The sequence below is a fragment of the Chenopodium quinoa genome, unplaced genomic scaffold, assembly GCF_001683475.1.
Source record: "Chenopodium quinoa cultivar QQ74 unplaced genomic scaffold, ASM168347v1, whole genome shotgun sequence".
Classification (NCBI taxonomy): Eukaryota; Viridiplantae; Streptophyta; class Magnoliopsida; order Caryophyllales; family Amaranthaceae; genus Chenopodium; species Chenopodium quinoa.
The window spans coordinates 7,594,963-7,610,328 of NW_018744239.1; the positions used below are offsets into that span (position 1 = coordinate 7,594,963).

The window sequence follows — 15,366 nt, forward strand, 5'->3', positions numbered from 1 at the left end:
GATCTAGACCGGGTACCGAAAATTGTTGCTCACCCCTAGTAATTAGCAAATTTTTTTAACGGTAGCAAATGACAAAGGCCTTTTTGGGTAGTAAACTAGTACAATTGACAAATTTTGTATTTTAAAATGAATGATGTCATAAATGATATCAACATGACATATTTTATAATTGTTCGTTACTCCGTAAAAAATTATATCTTTTTAATAATTTGGGAAAAATATTTTATGATTTTTAATTCATTAAAAATTTAATTATAAAGTAGGCGTGGTAGGCATTGCAGACAAACTAAGGAAAATCGCTTGCGCTGGTTTGGGCATGTAAGACGGAGACCCAAGGGTGCACTGATATGAAGAGTGGAAGAGTGGGACCATGGAGGGGTAAAACGAGGGAGATCAAAAATAAGTTGGTTGGAAGGAGTTAGGAAAGATATGAATGAAGTATATGGATTTGCATGAGGATAGGCATTGGATCGTAAGGGTTGGAGAAGGAAATTTTTTTATTGATGACTACACGAAATAATCACTTTTGGTTCATGTAGCCGACCCCACTTATGAGATTAAAACTTTGATTGATTGATTGAAAATTTAATTATAAGAATTTCAAATTATATTCGAAAATACATATATAATAGTTTTTGAAAATAGGAGATCACATTTTTCCTTGTTAATGGTTAAGCCAACTCAGCAAACCTTATGACCCCGATCTAAAAAAACCAATTTAACTTAATTGAAGTGATTTGATTTTTCCTAAAAAAAAATAGATTCGATTTATAAATAAATTGACTTACATGAGCACAATTACTTAATCAAATACGAAATGATTTAATCCAAACCTAACCAACAACCCGAATTGACAAGCAAGCCCCAGTTAATCTTAATGATTGACGAATTTCATCAATCTAATGGCATTATTGTAATATTGAAGAACAGTACTCGATGCCATTTTACGAGTAAAGATAACGACCATTACTCTACCAACACCACCATTAAAACTCCCTCCATATAAAACTTTTTGCTTCTTCTTCCATTAAAGCTTCCCCGACCTCGACCACCACTGAAACTTCCCCATCTCCACCACCATTGAAGCTTTCCCAACACTAACAACATTGAAGCTTCTCCGATCTCCACCCACCTTCCTTGATCTTAAACAAAAACCCTATGAATGAAGGGTGAAATTAAGGGCATGGTCAACCCAAAGAGTAGAGGTGACCATGTCCTGTATTGAAACTACCTTAATTGGGCTTGGTTTTTTAAGATAGGTCAAAAATGATGAAAGAAGTGATGTCGGCGTCAAAAGGAAAGGAGATAGCAGATGACAATGGTTGTGATGTGGTAGTGGCGGTGAAGAAGTGAGGTTGAAAATTTTGGAGTTGTAGCGCCACTGTTGAGTTAGAGAAGGAAAGAGGAAGAAAGATCAACTAATAGCATAAAAAAGCAAGTCCCAACCAAATAATTTACCCAAAAAATTTATAAAAATATCCCAAATAATTTATAAAAATATCGATTTTACCCAAATAATTATTGTATTTTTTCAATCATAAAGATTAACTTGTATTTATCTTAATCAACACGTCTAGCTCAAAATGTATAAGAGAGAGGGTGGTTAGTTTAACCGTTGAAACTCCCGCTCGGTATCAAACCCCAAAACGGGTTAAAATCTGTCCCCTCAAAATAATTCACTCCCACGTGTCCCCACAAAAATTCCCAATAACAAATTAACAACAACAATAATTTCTCAAAATTCCCCCTTTTTTGTCCAATCTCAATTTCTTCCTTTCTTACATTCCTCCGTTTTCTTCTTCTCTCTCCTCCATCTTCCTCCTCTCTCTCCTTCAATGGCGCAAGTTCATCTCTCAGAAACATACGCTTGCGTACCTTCAACAGAGCGTGGTCGCGGCATCCTAATCTCTGGCGATCCCAAATCCAACAACATTCTCTACTGCAATGGAAGATCAGTGATCATCCGAAACCTCGATAATCCTCAGAATGTTGAGGTGTATGGTGAACATGCTTATCCTGTTACTGTTGCACGGTACTCTCCTAATGGTGAATGGATCGCTTCTGCTGATGTTTCTGGGATTGTTAGGATCTGGGGTACCCATAATGGGTTTGTTTTGAAAAATGAGTTTAAGGTTCTTTCGGGTCGGATTGATGATCTTCAATGGTCTCCTGATAGTCTTCGTATTGTTGCTTCTGGTGATGGCAAGGGCAAATCGTTGGTTCGGGCTTTCATGTTAGTGGTTTTTAATTAATTGAATTGATTGGTGTTGAATTTTGATGGGTTTGTTGGTAATGTTGTTATTGATTGGTTAATTGATTGATTTTGGATTTTTTTGATGTTGGATTGTGATTTTTTTTGATGATATTGATGGTGAATTTTGGTAAATGTGTTACAATGCTGGGTTTATTTGAATTTTATTCGTGTTGTTTGGGTATGTTTGTTCGATTCTTAGTTTGATTTTTGGAAATTGTAATTTGTTTTGGTTTTGATTTTGAGTGGCATTATACAAATAGGCTGAATTCGAGATTGGTATTAATGTCTTAATCTTAGCTCATATGCAAGATGGAAGTGGTTATAATTGTAGGAAAGTTGGTATTTTAACCATAGTTGTGTTCTATTACATCTCTTTTCTTTTGTCTGATAGTCTTTGTACTCATCGAAATCATTTATGAAAAGTGTATATGGTAATTTACACCGATCATTGGTTCCAAATGAGTTGTGAGGAAAGCATATTTTCCCCATTATCCAATTTGATGATTGATTTTTTTTTTTTTTTTTTTTTTTTTTTTTTTTTTAATATATATTTTATTTCTGTCATTTGATCATCTTCCCATTAGGTTTTGTATGTGCTTGACTTTACATAAGATTTCCTTGCTGTGATGATTGAAGTAGTACTCTTACTTTTCATGATGATCTTTTTTCAGGTGGGATTCAGGATCTACTGTTGGAGAGTTTGACGGTCATTCAAGGCGGGTTCTTAGTTGTGCTTTTAAACCATCAAGGCCATACCGTATTGTTACCTGTGGAGAAGACTTTTTGGTGAACTTTTATGAAGGCCCTCCTTTCAAGTTTAAGCACTCTCAAAGGTTCTTTTTTGTTATAGTACTTTTGTGGTTTGATGTGGCGATTTATGGTACAATAATTGAAGCATTATATTACATGCCATTGCCTCATATAAAAAGATTTTTATATGGACCATGTGTCCAACTTCCGGTCCTATGTTCTTGTATGTTGTGCTGGTGTTTGGGGGGGGGGGGGGGGGGAGCATTATGTTACATACTATTGCCTCATTCATAAGAAGGTTGCAAGATGGACAAAAATGATATTTATGTCCAATTCCGGATATGCTCGTGAGTGTGTGTCTTACCGGAGAATATACTTACTCCGTTCTTTTTTAGTTGCAACGTTTCGATTTTCACGCTTGTCAATGCATAAATTCAACCGTTTATATATCTAATTATAGATGAGTAAAGTTTGATATTGTGAAAATACAAATTAAGACGAATCTAAAAAGACCCCACACGACTCTATTTTGCCCAACATCAAAATCAACAAAAATGGTCAAATGGGTGAATCGTCAACGTGAGTAGTGCAAACTGCAAATTTCCAACTGCTGCAACTTATAGAAAACGGAGGAAGTAGTAAAAATGTGGTAAATGTGAATTTAGAGGGTAGTGCTGGAAATATATTTCATTTTGAAGAAACTTGAATCTGTCATTTTCTAAGTATCTTCTCTTGCTATGCTGCTATTGTTAATTGATCTTCTTTTATCTTATTCTTATCAGCTGTCTTTCCCTTGTCTATTCATACTTGTATGTATAATCTACATATACGTGTGTGCATGCGAATGTGCCACATCTGTCTATCTATAGGTAATGATCCTCACATCTGGTCGATCTGGGCCTTCTGATCCATAATGGATTAATCAATCACTATCTGGATTGACCACATAGTTTAGAGGTATTCCCATATCTTATTTCAATTAATGTGGCCCCTCTGCCACATACACAACCTTTTCAGCCTAAACCAAATTGATAAAGTGAATACTGGGGTTATCCTACCAAGTATAAACAACCATGTGATGACTTCCTGTACCCACATAATTCCCTTCCCCTTGCCGAGCTTAGCCTTTGGCAGATTGGTGATAATCAAAATATGTACGTGTATCTACCTGTCAGTGCAATAGTGCATTTGCAAATATAGATGGATACAAGGACATACTATTCTAAACAGGATTTTAGAGTAGGAGGAGGTAAATGCTTGCCAAGCCATGGATTGTTTGTGTGTGTATGTGTCCAGTAGGATTTTATCCTCTTTCTTCAGAACTTATATTCACAAAGCTTTTAGGGCTCGTTGTCTTCTTCCTTCAAAAACTTTGTTTATGTGTTATGCTTCATTGACTGGTTTACCTTCCTTTGTTTTCACCCTTGCTCTCTGCCTTAGTCATGAAGGGTGATGAAAAAGGATTTAGCTGATTTACTTAAGGTTGATCAATAGTTTGCTAAAAATGGGATTGCATCTGATATTTTTGAAAAACTATCTTCTCTAGTCGATGGGAATTTGTTGCTGAGCTTCTAAGTAGAAGGTTATATAATCAAATCTGGAGTTTTGGCATGGGAGCATCATATTTCTGTTTCATTTCCTCTTCTTTTGAGTTTTGACAGCTCTTTATCTTAGACAATGCTCTAATCTCTAATATTTCGTATAACGGAGCTATTCCAATTAAGGGCCAACTCTAAGTATGGAAAATTGGATATTTATTAGTATTTTTAGTTTTTTTTTTAATGATTCTGCAGATAGGATGATTTAGTTGCAGAATTTGTTTGGAAATTATTGCAGTGCTTTTGTATCTCACTTACAGAAATATCTGCGTGCATTTACTTATTGTCTTGTCCCTTATCTAGGAAATTTAAGCTTCTAGTGGTCAAAACATGTAATTGACAGCTGAACTTGCATGATAATTTGTAGCCTTAACCATCCTTATCATTGGAGTTAAATGGGTTTGCTCATTTTAATTCATATCAAAGTGGTTGCTTATCATTGGAATATAATAATGGGGGTACATTGGGTTTGCTTTTCTTTAGTTTTGTCTTATCTATTGGTATCTGATGTAAATTTTGGAAGAAATGAAAGAAGGAACTTTGGTGATCAGTATGGCTGGGTGTTTCTTGATTTTTGTAATCAGAGAAATGACTGTACAATTTCGATAAAAGGTATGATTTGGAGGTAATAGTATTGAATCTTGCATCCATTTGGTGTCCTCTATGTTGGATCTTCCTGGTTCCTTTTGTTAATATAGAGCATGATTTGTTCACCATTTTTTTGTCATTAATTTATTTAGAGGATTCCTTAACTTCTGTGCTCATATCTTCATCATGAAATTTTCCTTGTTTCTTAAGCAGGCTTATAATTGACGCATGCTGATCTTGTCAGTTTGATGAGCTTAGTTTCCATCGGAACTAACATGTCTATTAATTTGTAGGGAGCACTCAAATTTTGTCAACTGTGTGAGGTTCTCTTCTGACGGAAGCAAATTCATTACTGTTGGTTCTGATAAGAAAGGTATAATTTATGAAGGAAAGACAGGAGAAAAACTTGGGGAATTATCTGCACAGGATGGACATCAAGGTAGTATTTATGCTGTTAGCTGGAGTCCAGATAGTAAGCAGGTAAGTACCATTGTTACATAGTAGGAGGATAAAGAATAAGTTGTATGGCATGTCATGCCTTGTCTGTATGTTATGTATGTACTCCCTCTGTTTCATAATGATCTTCCTATTTACGTATATCGATGCAAATCTTTGATTGCAAACATCTCTAATCCCACATTATCAAAATTTATAAAAATTGGATGTTGATAATGTTCTCATAGAGACGAACCAAACTAAACCTCATATGACTATGTTCTTATACATAAAGAGGAATTTAGAAGATTCTCTATCATTTTTGATAGTCAAAAGATTCCAAATGGGAAGATCATTGTGAAATGGAGGGAGTATCATTTAGGTTACTTTTCAATTGTTCTCTTTTTGATGTATTGTGTTAACTGACTGTTCCTTTTTTTTTTTCCTCATTTTATTTGATATTAAAAGAATCAAAGATTTACTGTTCTTTGTTTTTGGAATACTAATTGACAACATCAACTATGATTCATTTAATTGCTCAACATTCTTCTATTGCCGTCATAATAGATAGTCTTTGTGTATAGGATTAAGGGTCAATTGGTTTTTACTTCTCTGTGATTATAGGGGTTAGACTGAATGCACGCGACAATTTTTTTCTTTCATCCTGCCAAGGGCAACCACCTCTTTTGAGGTACTTGGAGAGTTGTTGGTGGGTTGGAGAGGAGAAAATTCTTAGTAAAGTTATTTCTATATGAGGACAAGCTGACCACTTTCATAAGGCAGATGGCTATCCAAGAAAACAGTTAAAACATCCTGATTTCACACTGTTGCTGCAAATATTACGCTTAGACTTGAAAACATCATGCTAATCTGTTACACTGCAGGTGTTTGTGTCAATTTTATAAAATTATGGAAGTAATATACTGATATAAGATAATTTTTTGTTAGCTGGAAAGCCTGGAATGTTTAATTTTCTTTTATGAAATGTTAGAAGTTAAATTGTTTTAAATGTTGGTTACCAGTTATTGTAGAATGTAGTGATTTCTGAGAAAAAAAGGCTATGGTTTCCATAAAAAATCTAGACAAAGCAAATAATGAGATTGTAGATAATTAGGTTTGCTTGCTTAACATTCTCGAGTCTTGCCTTAGTATTACTGACATTCAAAATTTGATTCAAGGTTTCTTCTACTTCAAGAGTGAAGAAAAGATATGCGATTTGACTGTCGACTTTTGGTTCTTGTGTTTCATCCTTTAGATTTTCTTTATTTGTGTTCGCTAAAGTAATACAGACATGCAAAATTTGAATGTTCAGGTTAATGGAATGACTGCAGCTACAGGGATCACTTAAGCGACTTAGCTACGATTAATTTGCTAATTATAGCCATTGCTAAGTTGATCCCATGCTTTATATCTTCTAAAGATATTATTAAGGTTGTTGAAAACTATATTGGATTCGATAAATCGGCTATTTTTCTTGATTTGGACCAAATTTGAAATTCGCTTACTAAGGAGTGAACTGTGGTAACTATGGTCTGGTTCAATCCACTAAGCCAATGAAAGAACAGTGTAGTGATATAAAGAGCAATGTGCACACAAATCAAGTGGATTTGTGTTATGTAGAACTGGGATTCACTTCCACGAAAACATTGTTTTTCTGTGTAATAAATAATAAGATCCAAGTGAAAATCTCCCTCTAGAGTCATGGGTACTTTGAGATTGTATTGCTGAGTTGGCAAATGTAGCTGACCGTGCAATTCTATAATGAACCGACTTAGGGGATGGGTATGATGGATTTATGGGTAGTTTTGTATGTTAGTAGTCATTAACTGTAGGTCTGTTGTACATAAGAGAAAATATGCAATGGACCAAGAGATGCCATCTGTGCACATGAGACAAAAGCTAAGTCTAGAATCATCCTAGGGATAGAGAATGTAAATATAAAAATGGAAGAGAGGTATTGAGAAGGTAGGTAGAAATTTGTATTGGGAAACCTTAGAGAGTTAATGCCTAAAGCCATTGTTAGAGAGTGATAGCCTCAAGCTATTCTGAGAGTAATAGCCTAAAACCTGTCACTTGTAACCTCTTTTGCCATTATCAATCAAATTTCAAGCTTTCATCCTTATTCATTTGCTTTGTTAAATCAGAAATATGAAGCCAGAAAATCAGTCTATTTCAAATTCTAGGACATTAGTTTTCTTCTTTCTTTTTTAATTATCTATATTATATATATTCTTCATTGTAATATTTTCCAGATTAATGAAATATATGACAACTTTCTCTCTCTTGTTCTTCCCCTTCTCTCTCTAAAATCAGATTAGATTTTCTTCAGTTACTTGTGAAGTTCTCCCTCCCGTTATTGGTCAGAGTGATCACTATTTGCATGGAATTGATATAACTTATCTTCTTCTTCACGCAATGTTCTTTTTGTAACTCTTGTAAAATAAGACCCTTTAATCTAGTCTTGTAACTCTTCTTGTGGTGTACTGCGGATATCTTTTGCTTCATTGCTGCTAAACAATTCTAGTGGAGTGAGTTTGATAGCTAAGAAACAATGGCTTTTTAATTGCACTGGTAGTTATAGAAGCAATCAGGCAGATCTAAGTGCAAATCAACAAACCTGGTCACTTTTCAAAGCTTAATGTAAGAAATGGCATTGAAGCTCTTTTTAGGAGGTCTTTGTGAACAAGGTTGGTAAAAAGACACCATAACATGTACAATCACCTGCCAAGTTTGGAAGAACTTTCCTTAGATATGGTAATTTTTTCTGTTTCCTAGTAAAATACATTATCCAGGCCCAACTTCCACTTATGATAGGATAGGACAAGAACGGTTTTTATCTTTCAATTCTTATATTTTAAAATTTAGAATTTTATTCTAATATTTTTTAAATTGAAGATAAGAAATGAAGGATACTCCCTCCGTTTCATAATGATGTTCCTATTTGGAATCTTTTGTGTAAATTAAGGTAAAGGAAGAATCTTGAAATAAAGTACATTTGGACAATTAATTGCAATGGGGCCATCCATTTTTGGAATAAATAACTTTGGTACCACTTATTATTTTGGAATAAAGTACATTAGGATTCTCTTTTTTGGATTAGGACCATTAAAATGAGGGTAATATGGGAAAATACTGAGACTATATGAGGAATTAAAATAGGAAGTAGGAACATCATTTTGAGACACCCAAAATGGAGAGTAAGAACATCATTGTGGAACGGAGGGAGCATAAAATGACTTAGAGATGGTCCATTTTTAGATAACTTGTTAGATGTTACCTATAATATGAGCAATCATTAGGAAATTGTATTATATTTGGAACTAAGTGGGAGACTAAGAAGGAAAAGTAAGCCAATGGTTAGTCGGCCACATAATAGTTGATCATGGCTTTTGGCCAATGATGAGCGTCACGAGGAAGCAATTACTGTTAGGTTTCCTCACATCATCATGGGGAAAACTTAATGTTCTTCAAGAATAAATAGAGGATGAACTATTTATTGAAGATCGATAGAATTAAGTTCTGCTACTAAGTATGACTGTATGAGCATGGCTAAGTACACAAAGTTGTGTAGCTGTGACAGGTCATTTGGAACTGGAACTGGAAACACCCCCCCCTTTTTTTTTAATTAACAAAATCACTCAATATTTAAAGTAGTATTTGCATTTCTTAAATAATTGTTTATTGATCCTCTCACTTGGTGAGATGCCTCCTGGCTCCTCTGTAAAGTTTGCATGATAATGGAATGATTTATAGTTAAGGGGTACAAGCTTGATAAAAGTAAAATGCAAAATTGAAGAAGAGGAAATTCAAGAGAAGGAAACGTGGTCTGTATCGTAGTTCTCAAATTGGTTTTTTTTTTTTTTTTTTTTTTTTTTTTTTTTTTTTTTTTTTTTTTTTTTTTTTTTTTTTTGGTTGTCTCTTCCTAATAATGGTCTTTTGAATTTATATGCAGAGATGTTGAATTTCATTCTATTTTTCTTTTGTGTTGCTGTGTCTGAATGTTAGATTATTCAAATTAATTGTCTATAACTCTATACTGATGGAACCTCATTTAGGTGTTGACTGTATCAGCGGATAAAACTGCCAAAATATGGGAAATTTCACAAGATGGCAATGGGAAGGTTATTAAAACATTGATTTCTGGATCTGGCGGAGTGGAGGACATGCTAGTTGGATGTCTTTGGCAGAATGATCATCTAATTACTGTTTCACTTGGTGGTGTTATCAATGTATATTCGGCAAGCGATTTGGAGAAAGCTCCTTGTACTCTCTCTGGACATATTAAAAATGTCTCTTCTTTGATTATCTTCAAGAATGATCGAAATATGGTACTCTCATGCAGCTATGATGGAGTGGTAGTTAAATGGATCCGTGGTGTCGGATATTTTGGCAATATAAACATGAAGGGTCATGCACCAATTAAATGTTGTATTGCTGTGGAAGGCGAGATCATTTTATCTGGCTTTGATAACAAGGTAGGTATTATTGATTTTTCTGACTGCAAATTGTTACCACATGTTGCTTATGTGTTAGATTAGATATGATGATAGGCCACTTAAGTTTATATATCTGCTTCAAGCACACTTAATCTTTGTTTAGGTGCACAATGGAAATTTTTAAACAGGTCACCCACCGTAAGCAACTCTTAGTATTGTTACATGGTTAATTGTTGCCTGGTTAATTCTAAGATAGCTAATACTGTGGCCTCTTCTGATGCTGTGATTAAGAATATATGTGGTGCTTGCAAACAGTGACAGCTGGCTACACAAACCACAATTTTTTCCACTATACTTAATCCCCTCATATAAACATCCTGGATAGTTTGTAGGTCACCCATTCCAGGATTTTATTATAATATAAGGTTTTTAAAACAGAAGGTGCATTATTTTGGTATTATTAATATCATTAAGGACTCTTTCAATGATCTCCTAATGGGCTAGTGGCATAAGTACCCTTTCTCAAAAATTCTATTTCAGGACGAATGCTCTATGCAGGGGAGTTGTTGGAGCTTTCTAGTTGGTTGAGCTTATATGAGTCAATTTCTGTTACAACTTTTGTCACCTGCTATTCATTTTTTAAACATTGTATGGGAGATTCTGTAAACATATACAGAACACCTAAATTGCCAGTAGTTACCCTTTGATTGTTTTATACTTGAGCATTGCAGGTGTAGTTTCACAGTGTTCTATTTTTTATGGTTGCATGATAATTGTTCTGATCCCTACTGGTGCACACTGGTATATTTGTGTCATTACTCTGATTTGAAGTTTCCATATGTTTTACATGGTTCATTGATCAAGTGTAGTTATGCAGTATTGATATCTTTTAAGACAAAAAATTTCCACGTTGTGGTGCTTTGTTTTCAACAGAAGCTTTCAACTTGTATTTCTGGGATGTATGGTAGTTTCTGATTCCATGATGTTTGAGTGCTAGGTATGGAGAGCTCCCATCCAAGCAGATGAATGTGGATCTGCTGAGCATGTTGATGTAGGAAGCCAACCAAAGGATTTGAGTGTTGCTCTTAATGTGCCTGAACTTGTGTTAGTTGCTACTGATTCAGGAGCAGTGCTTCTTAATGGTTTGAAAGTTTTGTCAAGCATTGACCTTGGATTTACTGTGACAGCATCTGCCATCTCACCTGATGGAACTGAAGCTGTATTGGGTGGCCAAGATGGAAAACTGCATATATATTCTGTGTCTGGTGATACTTTGACAGAAGAAGCTGTTCTGGAAAAGCATCGGGGTGCCATTACTGTGATACGTTACTCTCCAGATGTTTCCATGTTTGCTTCTGGTGATGCCAACCGAGAGGCTGTTGTTTGGGATCGTTCTACCAGAGAGGTATGTTGAAAAATGGCCTTTTCTTTTCCCATCTTGTTTGGAAATGGAAGGCAGTTGGCTTTGCTTTACTGAAATGCTGATGTCCTCCCCAATTGATCGATTTTTAAAGCTTGTTTCATTTGTTAATATATACAAACCCCTTCCATGGTGCTGCATATTACTAGCAGGTTGCCCATACTAATTTATGGTTCTCCCTGGGCATGTCACCTTGTACTTTCTGAGTAGTTGACTACAGAACCGTAAACTTTGCTTGATCAATGACCAGTGAAGAAAAACAATGTATGCTATCGTACTGCGCTTCTTAGTGTATCTGTATGCAAGGAAATTCATAGTTATCTCTGATTTAAGGAGCTGATCAAATTTCCAGATTCATAGAGTAATATGCGAAGACCAAGGAAAAATGCTTTATGAAAAAAAAAAAAGACTTCCGTATTGGTTTGGGTACAATCACACAAGGAATTATCTAAAGCAATTTGATCTTACTGTCATCAAGTAATATCTGTTCATGTAGCATGCTTTCACATTCTTAAAAAGTTGATCTGCAATATCTCATCAGATATAGTTTACTGTGAGAGCATGCCTGAATCAAGGAAGTAAAAATTCTGATGTTTTTTATTATGCCTGGAATGGAAATAAAATTATCAGGGGTAATGTATTCCCCTTCAAATGAGGGTAAAAAATACTCATCCCCCCTCCTCCTTGCATCCTTCTTTCTCCTCTTTCCATCCTCATGTGCCTTTCCATTCCATCTTTCACTATCCACCATCTTTCTTTCACCAGTGGCAGATCTGAGCATCTTTATTTCCAATTTTTTTTTAAAAAAATTAGCTTATCCCTTTCTTTTTTCTTTAATATTTTTATTTCCAGCCCTCTCAACCACTTAAACTTTTAGATTTTTAATTGTTTTGTAAAATAGAACCCAATCAGTCAACCCTTGTTATTGTGAACTTATAGATAATGGGATAGTTTTTCAGAAAATGCTCCATTGGAAATTTGTTATCATCAGCCAAGTACATCATTATATAGCTTATTATATATCTACTTAATTTTTTTTTTTTTTTTTAAAAAAAAACAAATATTGCAACGTTCACCGCTTTAGATAATTTACAAATTTCAACACATCCATTTTGGGAAAATAAGTGTCTTCTTTCACATTGCAAATTCCCATAATACCCTTAGAATTATTAAGTTAATGGTTGTAATCACATCATTCACATGGGCAAGTTTGTAATCTTTCCTTTCTATCCCTTTCTTTTTCCTACAACCTAAATTTTTGTGCACTCCCCTCATGTTGCAATTTTAAATGAACGGAAGAATCGAGGAAGTACTATAGTTGGATTTATTATGGAGGATAGTAGAATATGTTGATGTCGTAAACTATTTAAAAATTATACATGCATCAATTTCTTGTGATGTAATCTGTTTTTCTTTAATTCTAATGTGCTTTTGCAGGTGAAGCTTAACAACATGCTGTACCATACTGCTCGTATTAACTGCTTAGCCTGGTCCCCTGAAAGCACTATGGTTGCTACTGGATCTCTTGATACTAGTGTCATAATTTATGAACTTGGAAAACCTGCTTCATCTAGGACAACAGTAAAGGCTGCTCACTTGGGTGGAGTTTATGGTGTGGAATTTGCTGATGAATGCAGCATCTACAGTTCGGGTGAGGATGGCTGTGTTCGTCTATGGGCAATAACCCCACAATGAAGAGAAATTAAGTTGCAATCGAAATAGCTACTTTTTGGATGCAGAATGAGTATTGTTTTGGATGTATCATGATGTTGTGGTATTTTTTTTGCCTGGTTCATGATTTTCTGGATTCAGAGGTTGCATACTTTTCAGAGCCTAACGAACTAAGAGGATAGGGGTATTGGTTGAATGTATTTATTGCTCAAGTTTTCTGTTTGCCAGGTTGGTTTTCTTGCATTGCTACTGATAATTGTTGTTTTTGTGTTAGGCTTTTGCATGAGTGGCTCTTTAGGTCATGCCTAGACTTCCTGGTTCTGTAGGAAATACGTAAATTTGTTTGTTACAGCTTCGCATTGGAAATCTCTTTAGTTGTTTGCATTCATTCTGTTGCCTGATAGTTTTTCTTTGAATTTACCCTCTTTATTTTGAGTAATTGGAAACAGTTGCAACCTGCTTTTATCAATGGAAGATTCCATATCTTAACAATTGCACTTAGATGAAAGGAGATCCCACCCCTGTGAATCAGACTTGGAATAAGTCTGTCCTGTGATTGACATTTTGATGGACAACTGTGTATATAAACATTGTCAGTCGACTGAAAATATGAAAACTGGAATTTTGAAAACTATGGAATTCTTCGCATGTGCGTACAAGTATGGAAAAGTTTCAGCATTTAGTTGTTGTAGACATGCTTGATATGCTTCATATAACTTGTCCATGCATTATTCATTTTAATCTTTAAAATTTTGATCAAATTTGAATCTGTTGTCTACATGCCCATACTTTGTTGATTTATCTGCTATTGCTCCCTAAATCACGAAGGAATTTAAGCTGTGATCTAGAAAAGACAATGGAGTCTATGGTGGAAAAATCTTGGAAATGGCGTTTCTTATCCTGACTAGATAAAACAAGATAGCATTTTTCTGTTCTTAGTGAAATATTTATCTGCTAAATGTAAAGCGAATGTCTTTATGATTCCTCTGAACTTGTAACAGTATAGTTGAAGGAGCATTTATTTGGAATAGATTTTAACGTATGTTCATTCCTTATTTATCTCGCGCAGGCTCGCATTGGTGGATCTTTGTATTATGGTTTTATTCTTCTATATTAGCAAGTATCATTTGTTCTGTTTTCCCACTTTCAGAGTTGGCATTAGTGTGAAGATTGAAGAATTTCAGACCAAGAGAGCGAAAAGGGGAAATATTTCCAGACTTGTTTAGTGCTGAGACATTGTATAGTCTCCAAGTTTTTTGGAGTGTGTTACACCCTCTTCACTTTTGAAACTGTATAGCAACAGCTTTCTATTGGTTTGAGTAGATAAAATTGTGGTTATAACTAGAAAGGTTTTGACGGTTTGATGCTTTTTGAAACGGGATATTTAATTTTATTTTGATGTGTTACTGCATTTTTTGATGCAATGTTGCCATCTTATTGCATTGTCTATTTTCTAGTGCTTTGGAATTGGCATTTTCAGTGTTACCTTTGTAATGCACGGCGCAGTCTCACACACACTCTTATGGAATCAGAGAGATTGGAGATCTTTGATTAACAACCAAACACAAACTAACTTAGGCTACCAATTTCTAAGGTAGTGACTTTAGGTCACAAGTCACTTTACTACTAACAAAATATCACACCCAAACCTCTCCCCACCCTCCCCCTCCTTCCCCCTTACAGATAATCATAAGATAACATGTTCATTTTCTTAATGTTATCGAAATTATGTATGTATTGTAATTGTTTCGGGGTTTTTTAGATGTCCTGCGAGAGAGTTACAACACCGAACCTGGCCCACCGGATGCACTGTACCTGCAAGGCAACGAAAGCTCTGGATGTTTGGAGTTTCGCCTCCAACGGTCAAGTTAGTACCGGAAAGAGGATGTAATAAATGGAAAGAAAAAACTGAGAGTAAATTCCTCGGCTTTCGAGGGATTGTAATAAGTGTGTAATAATTGTTGAATATTGAATGCTTCCTACTACTGTTAATAAATGAACAATATTTATGGTGTGTGGGAGTGCGCACCCTCTTAGATTATTTTAACCTAGGTAAATGGGCTGCGCCGATTTTACGGCTTCTCGGAAATTGGGCTTAAAGGCCCTTTTTCCTTGATGCTGACTAGTGCCACGTATCATGTCCTGGTTGGCTCTTTTGAGCTCTGGCCTAGGGGACACGTGTCACTAGCTCGTTTGTCCATGTATCTAGTGTGT

General features: G+C 35.2%; 1 protein-coding gene across 2 annotated transcripts; it reads left to right on the top strand.

The window, feature by feature from the left end:
• The first annotated feature begins 1,700 nt into the window (after window positions 1-1,700).
• LOC110694436 (actin-interacting protein 1-1-like) lies at window positions 1,701-14,576 on the top strand. 2 transcript variants are annotated; one of them, XM_021871606.1, is made up of 7 exons: window positions 1,701-2,233; window positions 2,926-3,087; window positions 5,484-5,670; window positions 9,681-10,100; window positions 11,059-11,466; window positions 12,919-13,380; window positions 14,222-14,576. In XM_021871606.1, the coding sequence occupies exons 1-6, from the start codon at window positions 1,836-1,838 to the stop codon at window positions 13,174-13,176; spliced, it is 1,833 nt and encodes a 610-aa protein (XP_021727298.1). In that variant the 5' UTR covers window positions 1,701-1,835; the 3' UTR covers window positions 13,177-13,380; window positions 14,222-14,576. The 2 variants fall into 2 exon arrangements, with proteins under 2 accessions (XP_021727298.1, XP_021727299.1); XM_021871607.1 differs by having other exon boundaries at window positions 14,303-14,576.
• The last annotated feature ends 790 nt before the right edge of the window (window positions 14,577-15,366 follow it).